The following is a 12,493-nucleotide window of genomic DNA, read 5'->3' as shown; positions in this document are numbered from 1 at the left end:
CGGAGTTCAATTATTTTCATTTTTACAACTTATATGCAACTCAACATATAGAATATATTAATTAATATTAAAATACAAATAAAATATAGGAAAGAGCCAAAAGTCTGTATTAGAATAATAACATTGTGCACCAGCATCAACTTCAAGCTTAAGATATAAGAAGACTTAGGAGACTGTCAGTGGTTGATGAGTATTGAATTGGAAACAAAGTAGAGTCTTTAAAAGCATTAACCAAATGTCATAAAACTCAGTCATTTTAGCATCATTCTGGTCTTCCCTGACCTGACCTTTATCAAACTATCCAGAGTATACAACAAATATGGGTAGGAATCATTTTCTGTAAAATAAAGTGTGACACATGGTAGAGGAAGAATCAAGGTAGATGCTAGAGAGAGTTTTTCATGGCAAATATTCCCACTGCAATTATGTGCATGAGTACTAGAGAAAATATCATTGAATTGTGCACAAATACCGAAATTTTCCTGCAGTGACACAAACACACCCTTAAGGTATGAGTCTGACATATTATCTACCATAAGTTTTTTTTTTCCCTTTCAGATTGGTCTACTTGAAATTCTGGTATGGCTAGGCAGCCTATTTAAATGCTGCACTGGCCACAAGCCCACAACTGCTTCCATGGCGCACCGCCCGACTTTCCTCCTCTCCTGCTCCTACCGCCACAACCTTTTCCCTCTCTACATTAAAGCCACAATTCCACTCCATCTTCCTCCTATCACAGGCCTCCGCCATCTAGTATTATTAAAAGAAATGTATTTTTCTCTCTCTAATAGAACCGTGCCATGTTTTGATATCCGCAACAGGACCATAACCGGTAATTGAAATACGGGAGAGGACCATATATGCATATTTCAGTTGAGAGGCATTAGGCCCCTTTTGGGAGTCGACAGTATCACAGCAAACTTAGCCCTAATCAACTATAGAGGACAGGAAGGAATTGTACAGAAGAAACTTGAAAGCACTTGTATAAGGAAATAACATCATAAACAAAGTCAAAGTGAATAATCAGCAAGAACATTCCATTGATATCCATAAAACAGCACACAAATTCTCCCTACAACACAACCACAAATTTGAGGAAATGCAATTCAACGACCACCACGACCACGACCACGTCCACGACCCCGGCCTCGCCCACGCCCCAAAGGCTTCCCTGAGAATAAAATTAAAACTTTAGAAATAAAAAAAACAGCCAACCTGAAAACAAATATTGCAGTCACAGTCAAAATACAATGTACAGTACCAGCAGTTGGCTTCTTAGGCTTGACTCTAGGTGCCTCTTCAACCAGCAAAGTCTCAAGATTCAAGCTGTCAGGAAGGATATAATAACGAATGTTGGTACCTCTCACACTAAGATGATCCAGAGTCACTGGGTTTTTCCCTTTCAGTGTTAGTTTTACTGCCTTCAAATGTGTATTCATACTGATATCAACACCTGTAGCATTGCAACAAGTCAGGACCAGTATAACTAAAGCTTAAAAACTTTTTATCCCATCCCAAAAGTATACTACATAGGGACACTAAGTGGCAAGCTCTTAATTTTCACACAAGGCAATATCTGCTAATATGTGTTCGCTAATGATTGACAAGGAAACTCCTTGGTGCTTAATTTATATTGACATGCCTAATTAAGATTCACGACCCTAATAAGCCTACATAAAACAATTCACTCCAATTCATGAAGCTGGTGACACCTGGCCTGAGCCTTAGAATCAGTCACAATATTTGATACAAGCAAAGGTAACAGATGTAATATATGACTTCTGAGTTTTATATTTATCTAAAAGTCAATCTAAATCCAGGTGGCTGTTGATAAGAAAATTCTGCAGTGGGATCGCATGAGGCTTAATCAGAAGCAATAGATGAAATCGGGTGACTTGGTATGTTTCTGAAAAGATTGGCCTAGATTTGGTAATATGTATGTGCTGATATGAGGGTTTTAAAGTATGACAGGATAGAAAAGGCATAAAGAAGAAATACGAGAGTAAGTTTTCAAATGATCGAGATGCTGTATGGGCATTGTGAATGTTCAGAGTCTTCAGCACAGTCCTTGAATCCAGAGACTAGGAGGGCTGGTTACTTCCCTATAACATAAATGCATTACATTTGCAGAGCACAAAGCAACAAAACTACAGAGGTTTGAGACGTATCTTGCCAACATGTAAAAGGGAATCGGAACCTCTCAATTGTAGACAAACTTGATCATGTCAAGTTTCATCATCTCGCCATTGACTTAATTCTCATTTATTTCTTTAATTATTAAACACACAATAATCAATGGTGAGATAACGAAACTTGACATTGTCAAGATTTTTTACAACTGAGAGGATCCAAATCCTGTCATCGGTAACAAACACCTTCCTACTCTTCCAAATCTAAAGTTCAAAGGGTAACTGTTGACTACTATTTAAAATCGAACATCATCGTCGTCATTATGAACATAGAAAAAGAATATTCATTGAATAGAAAACAGGTACAGTATAACATGAGAGAGGGTCAACTACATCCAAAGGTTTAATAACTATGTAATGAGATCTGTCAAAAAACAAGCTATGTAATGAGCCAAATGTGGAACTCGAAGGGAAAGCGGCAAAGCGCGGGGGGGAGCAATCTAGTGCTTAAAAGATGCCTAAACTCTTTCCATATAAGAAACGGAAACTCCAAAGAGAAAATCTTGATCAGGATATCAAAGAGAAACCATAAATAGAACCCTTTCTCAGAGCAAGTACAGGTCCAGAGAGAATACATATATTTCAAATATTATTAATCCAAACATGAAGATGCGCCCGGATTAAATTAGCAAAAGAGAACTCCAAATCATTTTAGTAATCTTGTAACCAGTAACCTGCCACGGTGAATTTCCATCTTAGAAAGGGTTACAGATATCAAACAAAGAAATCTTGATCACAAGGTAGTTAAAAATGGATCTTAATCACCAGCAACTGAACTAACATTTTGCAAGTGATACGTAATTAAACTCAAGTACGTACAGTGTTTGAACATGAAGGGTACTTAGGTTAGGGTTTAACGAAGTGAAGAGCATATTAGGGTTTAACGATGTGAAGAGCATATACAATAATAACAGTGGTGAGAAGAGGAAAAGGAAGAAGGGAAAACCTGTAATGGTGCCATGAACAATGGTACCATTCTTGAGTTCGATTGATACGGTTTCATTGTTCAACTTCATCAGAAACCTGCATCAGTTTTCACACAAAGGGTTTTTGCTTCAGATAAATTTAATTTTTTGAAAATATAGAAAGGAAAGAGATAATAAGAGGTTGAGGGAGAGGCGAAAGAGGGACCTGACGAGCTTCATGGTGGCGGAAAATTTGAGCAGAGCGGAGCACGACGAGTCGGTGGTGAAAGCAGCAGCAGCAGCTTCAACAACGAAGGAGAAGCGGGACGGAGGGAGTCACTAGAGTAGTGAACTTGTTTTGTGTCCTACTCTAACGACACCGTTTTGCTATTGGTCATGTAAATACCTTGATTTTTTTGAAAGAGTTGATACTTCCCAATTCCCATTGTAAAAAAAATTAAAATAATTAAAGGTAACTATTGTTATGAATAGGAGTATTCTTGGACCACATCGTTTTTGAAAGAACAAATCATTCGATCTAATTTCATTGTTTTTAATTTTATCATCCAATGTATAAATTCAAACCTCAATCTAATCTAATACAAACTACAGTGGTAAAAAAGCTATCAGACCCAATATGGCAATATCGTCTAAGGCAGCCCGGAATCTTTTCACTCCAGGTTGGCTAGCCGAGACGACCAAAAGAGGGTCTTATCACATCCAACCAATAGTCGAGCGGGGTTAAGTTGGCACGTATGTAACTCGTTGTAAGATTGCTTACATGAAACCATTATCTCGAAAGAAATACACAAAGACTTCATACCACGCCTTTAAATACAAGTTTGGTAGTCCATTCATATAAGGTTTACATTTTGCTATCTCATCGTTCTTTTCTAACTTTGAATTTTTCTCGTCATACCCTCATACTGACTTGAGCGTTAGAGTGCCTCTGCAGATATCTCCTCTGCCTTGTCAACAACTCACCACCGCGTTGGAAGATCCTTTAGGACTATGCACCACGCGAGAGATCAAGAGTAGCTCATATTTTAGAAGATATTGAAATTGTTGCGGGTAGCCAATGAGTCCAAGACCCATTGTGATCTCTACATAGTAGGATGTAAATATGTAAGTACGAATGATTTGATATATTTATAAATTAAAGAGAGTTTGTAAATATTCGGTTTGGTTGAATTCGTTCACTTTTGAAAATATTCAGTTTGATTGAATTTCAAGTTTTCGAATCAGATTTTCAATTTTATTGGATTGGACAAGTTATGAACACCCCTAACTATAATATAGGATGCCCATTATCATATTTGATCACAGAGAATTCAGTGCATGCCTTTATTGCATTATTTGTTTACCATTATTATTCATCTCTCATTTTATATACCCTTGTTGTAATTGAGATATACACCTAATATACTGTTATAGATAATTTGGATGACCATCATGGGCCAAGCCAAGCCCATGTAACTTGGCTTTTAATTCTTATACATACAAAGAAGATGCATCAAGATGAGCACCTTTATTCACAACATTTGTATCTTCCCATGCTCTTGTTTCTCTCCTCTCATCTCTTTCATCACTTATTTAGACTTCATTTCATAACACGTTATCAGCACGATAGTCTCAAAAATCTATAAGTTCTTCCACTTCCTTTTCAAGCCAATGCTAAGAAAGTTGAGATTATGCTAAGAATTTGAGCTATTTCCAGAAGATATTGCATATCTTACTTATCGTTATTTCTCGTCATTAGGTGGAGAGAAAAACTAAGCAGCTCTAAAAATTTGTGTAGAATGCATATATATACTCGCACACAATAATGTGAATCTAAAGTTCAAAAGAATGCATTCTCTGACCTAAAATGGATTTCTAAATTTTTTTATTCTGCAAATGTCATTCTCTATTGAAATCTTATTAGGCTAAGGCATGCCTAAACTTGGTTCCAAAGATAAATTTTAGAGGAGGAATCGTCTTGTTATGAGTAAAATTATCATGATAAATGTAGAGATTACGAGGTTCAGGTACTTGTGATTATTGGTACTGGACTGGGCGAGCCCCTAGAGGGGCAACGCCTAGCATGTAGCCCGCCCCGGGGCAGGGCCCTAACCTTAAAATGGGCCTTGGCTTCGGAGGCCCAATTGGCCCAAGAGATAGTGCCCAAACTCTATAAATAGGGGGAGTTACCAATTGTGGGGGACTTTGGCTCATTGGATGAAATCATACATGAAATTCAGCATTTTCTCTCTCATTCTCATTCTCTCTCTAGCACAATTCTCCACTCTCTAGGTACTATACCTTTCTTCAATGTTCATTGCTAAAACAGGTACAAAAAGATCTCAATCGATTATATCTCTACAAGTTGAAACAAGGAACCAAGAACTTGAAAAATTGTCGCCAGATGAAGTAGCGCTCCATATTGTAAGTGCGAGAATATTGAACCCTTATTAAAGGGTGTGGTTGGCCAACATATAAAGAAGCAATTCATTTGCGAAAATATAAGCGTCTTTGGACATGAAAGTCTATACCCCAAAGGTGTAAAAGGATATTACATAGTTGTTTGGTTCTGAATTGGTCATTGATTGACAAAATGGAACATGCTTTCAACCGATTCCGGTTTCATTGTCCAAATCTGAATATGAGAAATTCTACATCGGAGATTCATCCATCACCTTGCAGACAACATAAGGCTAAGAATGATACATCAAGGGAGATAGAACAAAACACATATCACCGAAACTCTTCTTCACTCATGATCTACAAAGGAATGGTGACATAGACATCTAACAAATTTGTTCAAGTGATAATTTGGCAGACTTATTTGTGAAGCCTCTTCCAACAACAACATTTGAAAAGCTTGTGCGAAATATCTGAGTTCGTCGGCTGAAAGATCTCAATTAAAATGCATTGTACTCTTTTTTCCTTAACCAAGTCTTTTCCCCATTGGGTTTTTCATGGTATGGTTTTTAATGAGGTAATGTACAAAGACAAGCTATAAAATGATGTATTATTTTTCCTTCACTAGGTTTTTATCCCACTGGATATTTCATTGTAAGGTTTTAACGAGGCGCATTCTTAAGGGATGATCATCCAAGGGGGAGTGTTATGGATAATTTGGATGACCATCATGGGCCAAGCCCAAGCCCATGTAACTTGGCTTTTCATCCTTATCCACCCCTATAAATACAAAGGAGATGCATCAAGATGATCACATCTATTCACAACATTTGTATCTTCCCTTGCTCTTGTTTCTCTCCTCTCATCTCTTTCATCACTTGTTTAGACTTCATTTCATCACAAATACTAAAATTTCGAAATTATTCGAATTAGAGAAAACCTGTGTCAATGCAAAAGAGAGCTTGAAAGGTTATTTTGAAAGCTAAGCCACAAGGTAAAATCAAAATGTGAAACAGTGAAAGTAATGTGATTAAGCTAAATGTGCATTCAAGGAGAGTTATCTACAGAAGTATATAGAGCATAAGGATCAAAGGTTAAACACAAACATGCTTTTATAAAAGATGAGTTCAAATGGAGCACTGAAAGCATCATTGCTCAAGTCTCACTGTCAAAGGCTCAAAGTATTCAGGTTCGAAGTGTTGGGGGAGACAGGGGAGCCCATGGGCCGAGGAGCAAGACACCAAGAGATCTCGACGCCACATCTTAACCCAAAACCTTAAGGCATTAGGTTTATGGGTCACATCTCTTATAAACTCTTCTCCTCACCCATACTTAACCAATGTGAGACTCCAACTCCGCACTTGAATTATCAACAATCTCCCCCTCAAGTGCGAGTAACCACCACATTATCATGGCCCCCCTCCGCGGAAACTTAACCACTCTTGCACCATCGTTTGCTTCACCGCGCCAACAGAACCCGCCGCCTAGCCACACCGCTAGGAAGACTTTCGACATAAGGAGCCGTAACCATGGCTACACCAACCATCGGTTCTGATACCACTTGTTGGGGGAGATAGGTGAGCCCATGGGCTGAGGAGCAAGACACCAAGAGATCTCGACGCCACATTTTAACCCAAAACCTTAAGGCATTAGGTTTATGAGTCACATCTCTTATAAAGTCTTCTCCTCACCCACACTTAACCAATGTGGGACTCCAACTCCGCACTTGATTTCTCAACAATCCCCCCCTCAAGTAAGTCCCACATTGCAAATGAAGGAGAAAAAAGATCAAGTTATGCATCTTGGAGAAGTCCCACATCGCTAGGATTAGTGAGGGATAGGAGGGTCCAAGACTATATATAGGGATCTCAAGCTCCTTGTTTCAACACACCAAAACACCAAAGATGTAGCACCTGAAAACACTTTAAGTTTATATTTGTGTTTTCTTTTACTCTTATACTCTTGTTTTAGAGTATTGTGAGATGTAGTTCAAATATTTACTTTGGAGAGTGTGGGTGTATTGGGGTGATGGGGTGGTTGAGAGAGAAGTCTATGTGTTGTAACAATTTTCACATAGTGTTTATTCTCTGGTTGTCGGTTTTGACAACGGCCGTGGTTTTTCTCTGATTTCGGAGTTTCCACGTTATATTCTTGTGTTGTTGATTGCGCTCCTAGTTTATTTTACTTTTTCAGCTGTGCTATTTCCTAATAGTGGTATCAGAGCTTCCGGTTCGATGGATATCACTTTGTGTGATATTGCGAAGGTGCTAAGAAGTGTGGTCTGCAGCTGCGATGATGCTGTGATGGAGGAGTTGATGCAATCATGATTACACAAGGCGTTCTGGGCATGAAATTGTCCAGGTGGCACACAGGCATTGGTTGATATAGATGCAAGGTGTGTGGTGATAGCGTGCGAGCAATGGTTGGCGTTGATATAAGGTACGTGGTTATGTCGATGGTTGATGAACTTCCGGAGAAAGCCAACATGGAAGTTGCACCATAAATTTTCAACAAGGTTTCGGCATGTGTAAATTCTTGGAATGGTTTAGTTCCAAGTGAAGAAAATTCTTGGGATGGTTCAGTTCCATGTGTAGTGTACTCTTTATGGTGAAGTATGATAATTTAATTTTTCGGTATATAGACAATGAGAATTATGTTTGTCGGTGAAGACAATGATTGTCGGTGAAGACAATGAAGACCGAAGACCATTACAATCAAGCTGGAGATTGTTATAGTTGATTGCAATGTAAGTCTCACATTGCTAATGAAGGAGAAAAAAGATCAAGTTATGCATCTTGGAGAAGTATCACATCGCTTAGATTAGTGAGGGATGGGAGGGTCCAAGACTATATATAGGGATCTCAAGCTCCTTGTTTCAACACACTAAAACACAAAAAATGTAGCACCTGAAAACACTTTAAGTTTATATTTGTGTTTTCTTTTTCTCTTATACTTTTGTTTTAGAGTATTGTGAGATGTAGTTCAAATATTTACTTTGGAGAGTGTGATGTACTGGGGTGATGGGGTGGTTGAGAGATAAGTCTATGTGTTGTAACAATTTTCAGATAGTGTTTATTCTCTGGTTGTCGGTTTTGACAACGGCCGTGGTTTTTCTCCGGTTTTTGAGTTTCCACGTTATATTCTTATGTTGTTGATTGCGCTTCTGGTTTATTTTACTTCTTCAACTGTGTTATTTCCTAACACGAAAGAAAACTAGTTCAAGTTTGAGGATGATCTCAAGATGATAAAGTCCATGAGCCTAGACAATAACCTTTAAAGTCACTCAAAGTCAGGTCAACCGAGGTCGAAGCACTTAGGGCCAAAGGCACCACATCTAAGAGCACTTACCCATGATTGTGAGCACATATCCATGTTCAGCAGCACTAGCCGTCTAGCCCATATTCTTGACCAATTATTGGGTTTGAAGATGCAGCTAGTGACTTCGAGATACAATTAAATGGTTTGAGCTGGTAGAGGGATAAGTAGTAGCTGTTCATTGGGGAAAAAACTCCTCCGAGCCAACTGACCACCACTCTATCAATTCTTTCCTTTGTCACAAACTCATCTCTTGGAGTTAAACACTTCAATAACGCTACATGTCTCCTAGGAATATGCAAGACAAAATAAACTTTTCCATATCTTGCATTTCAGCTGGAAGGCGCATAAATTCATACTTGACATGAATATTGTCCTCATTGTGTACAAAGTGCTTCATATCCAAATCATTTTCTTCAGCAGAGCCATCAGAGCCATCAGTATCTGCGGCCTGCGTGCTTCTAGAATGGCCACATCACGTTCATTCAGATTATTAAGTTCCTCCTTTCAAAAAAAATTATTAAGTTCCTCTTCATGAGATTTTCACTGGAGCTCGTTGTATAACTATCTTCCTGCATCAATTGCTTGATACAATATCTTCTTCTTCGACACCAACGCTCATAACTTTGATTTTCAATCTTGGAATTTTATCTTTTTCGAAAATTTATTACACTTTTAATGCCCCTTCCTCTTGATGTTCCTGCATCTCAACCCAAGATTCATTCTCTCCTTCGATCAGGTTTGGATAGACTTTTAGCTGCAGGACTAGATTGAGGGTTAATTACTTGATGAGAATTTCCTTTTGCCTTTTGCAAATACACCAGTACACCACTACCTGTTATGCTTTAATAGACATAATTTCATATTTCATAAGCATTACATACACAGTACACTACTACGTATACAATAACACAAGCACGAAGATATCAACAACAAGAGACTCTGCTCTATAGAATTGATGGTCTACTTGATTTTCATTTCCTCAGTCACGAGGAAAATAGTAGGCATTGACATCAGAACAAGAGAGTGAGTGAGACAAGAGCGAAGAAGTGACTCCAAACATGTTCGATTGAAGATCAAACTGAACAACATTATCTTCAAGCTGCTTCCCTCCAATCGTGATCGGCGTTTTCTTGTTAATCCCACCATCCACAAACCCCAAGCACCACAAATCCAACCCCTTCTTCTTATTCGTAACCCTCACCATCGAGTTCGCACCTAACACCCTCCAAACCACGTTCGCCGCGTGCAGCACAAGCTCAACCGTCGGCACCAGCGGACCCACACGTGTGACGGCGATGTCGCTAGCACGGTAACACACGCTAAACGGCTTCACCGGAGAAGATACAGGAGTCAGGTTGAAAGCAGAGGAAGATGATTCCTTCACGAACAACTGGGTGAAGGCCTTGTGAATGGAAGATTCCAGAACAGAGTAGGGAGTGGCGGTGCTGATCTTGGTTCCACCAAACCCGTTATCCTGACGAATGGTTAACAGAGATGCGTTGACCGGAACAGAATGGCCGTTGACTTGGATTGAAGTCAAACCGATGAAGTATTGCGGAGAGTGGAGGGTGTCGGCGTAGGTGATTTCAGTGTCCCCGGTTGCAACTGGGTTGATAAGAAGGGGAGTGTGAATGAAATATTCAGAGAGATCAATTTTGGAGGAAGAAGAAGAAGATGGCAAAGATGCGTAGAAGGGTCCGGTTGAGGCGAAGATGGCGACACCGGTAGCCTTGGAGGAAGAAGGAAAGCAGAGTGCAAAGGAGTTCAGTGCCGGTGTGATCTGGTTCTGCAGAGAGAGTTTGGACCGGGACAGTGTGGCGAGGCCGGTGGCGGTTTTGGGCAGGCCTTTGAGGAGAGTGGAGAGGGCGCATGAGAAGGTGAAGTTGGGGAGGTGGTGGAGTGTGGGGCCGTCGGTGGTGGGGAGAGAGAGTGTGTCGACGAGGACTTCGTCGGAGATGGAATCCACGGTGACTGGGTTTTCCGGGAAGGCGCCGCAGACTAAGTTGGAGGGGACACAGTTGGGGTCGGGAGGGCCGAAGTCGGTGCAGTTGTCGCAGGAGAGTCCGCCGAATCCGAGGTCAGCGCAGAAGGTGGGGTCGCAGGTGATGGAGTGGAAAGAGGAGGAGTTGTAGGTGGCGCCGTCGCAGACCATCCATGGGAATAAGAAGCCGAGGTCTAGGTAGAGTTTTGTGGGGCGGAGTGGAGTTTTTGTGGAAACTGAGATTGTGAAGAGGTTGGTTGATTTGTCCTTTGAAATGGGTGCCACTGGAAGTGACTGTGTGGTGGGAGTTGGAAGAAGTAGGATGGAGAAGAGGATGTTTAAGAGTAACAATGGAAGTGGAAGGGACATTTTGGATGATCAGAACTTGGAATGAAATGGAAGTCAACCCAAGTAGAAAGTGTAAGGGGTAAGATGGCATTTGCTAGATGCTGCGTATATTTATGGAGCACGTACACAATCCAAGCAGACAATTTAAAACTGCTATATATAGCATTTTAAAGCAACAGGTTCTGCTCTTAGATCTGTCTTCGTGGGAAATTGTTGACTATTCTCAGATTTGGGCTGTTTTTTGTTTGGACAAATTTTTGAGCAAAGTAGCTTCTTTTTACTGTTCTAAATTATTTTGCTGCAATGAGTCACTGATGATATGTTTTGGAGCCATGTCAAATGGTAGATTTTCATACAGCAAATGGATGAATAATATACCATTTAGAATTTTGCAATTATGGTTCAGCTGGCACTACAAATGTGAATAACTGAATAGTGCTATCAAATCAGTGAATGAAGTATTTTTTTACAAATGACGAGAAATTACTGTTTCAAGATAACTCATCATGATTTTGGATAATGGAAGAGACATTTTGGATAATCAGAACTTGGAAGGAAATGGAAGTCAACTGAAGTAGAAAGTAAGTGAGAATTGAGATTGACATTAAATTTGCTAGTTGCTGGTATTTTTACAAAAATGATTGGTGAACCCTATTACTATAATAGGGAAGAACACCCAAACACCTTTAATTTGTGAGGGTTAAAAACCGCCACAAATTGATTTTTAACCCCCTACAAACTAGGGGTGTTTGGGTGTCCACCACTATTGTGGTGTTCACCAATCATTACTCGTATTTTTATGGACGCAAACAATCCATCCAGCAATATAAAGGTAATTGTTATTCCCACCCTCTCTCATTTAGTTCCACCTCCCCTTTTTATACGCACTTAAAAGTGTGATGTTCACGAACTCGCACTTGAAAGTGCGATGTTAATGCACTTAAATGGGGAAGGTGAAATTAGATGAGAGGGGTGGGAAAAACAATTACCGAATATAAAACACATATCACATAGTCAATATTGGATATATATTTTATAACATGGAAAGCCTCTGCTTCTGCTCTCAGATCTGTATCCGTGGGACATAGTTGACCATTCTCAGATCTGGTTGCAAAACGGAAAGGTTGGGCTGTTTTTTGTTTGGACAAAACTTTGTGAACAATAAAAGCTAGATTTTTTTTGCTAAGAAATCAGTGGATGAACTATTTTTACAAATGATGACAAATCTTTGTTTCAATATAGCACATCATGGATTTTAATTCTATTCACTCTTGACTTCATAGACAGAAAGGTTAAAGTATGAAATTTTATTCAGGCTTGACTTATTTATAACACATCATGCTTAATTTTTT

The 12,493-nt window shown here is 39.5% G+C and overlaps 2 protein-coding genes across 2 annotated transcripts; both read right to left on the bottom strand.

Moving 5' to 3' along the window:
* Positions 1 to 955: 955 nt before the first annotated feature.
* LOC130720972 (small nuclear ribonucleoprotein SmD1b-like) lies at positions 956 to 3,476 on the bottom strand. The gene is made up of 4 exons (XM_057571688.1): positions 3,321 to 3,476; positions 3,136 to 3,212; positions 1,262 to 1,453; positions 956 to 1,171 (listed from the first exon to the last, which is right to left on the bottom strand). The coding sequence occupies exons 1-4, from the start codon at positions 3,332 to 3,334 to the stop codon at positions 1,107 to 1,109; spliced, it is 348 nt and encodes a 115-aa protein (XP_057427671.1). The 5' UTR covers positions 3,335 to 3,476; the 3' UTR covers positions 956 to 1,106.
* Positions 3,477 to 9,791: 6,315 nt separating this feature from the next.
* LOC130719578 (probable aspartic proteinase GIP1) lies at positions 9,792 to 11,162 on the bottom strand. Its single transcript, XM_057570196.1, has one exon. The coding sequence runs from the start codon at positions 11,160 to 11,162 to the stop codon at positions 9,792 to 9,794; it is 1,371 nt and encodes a 456-aa protein (XP_057426179.1).
* Between the last annotated feature and the right edge of the window lie 1,331 nt (positions 11,163 to 12,493).

This window comes from Lotus japonicus, chromosome 5 (genome assembly GCF_012489685.1).
Source record: "Lotus japonicus ecotype B-129 chromosome 5, LjGifu_v1.2".
Taxonomy (NCBI): domain Eukaryota; kingdom Viridiplantae; phylum Streptophyta; class Magnoliopsida; order Fabales; family Fabaceae; genus Lotus; species Lotus japonicus.
This window is presented reverse-complemented; position numbering and strand designations above follow the sequence as displayed.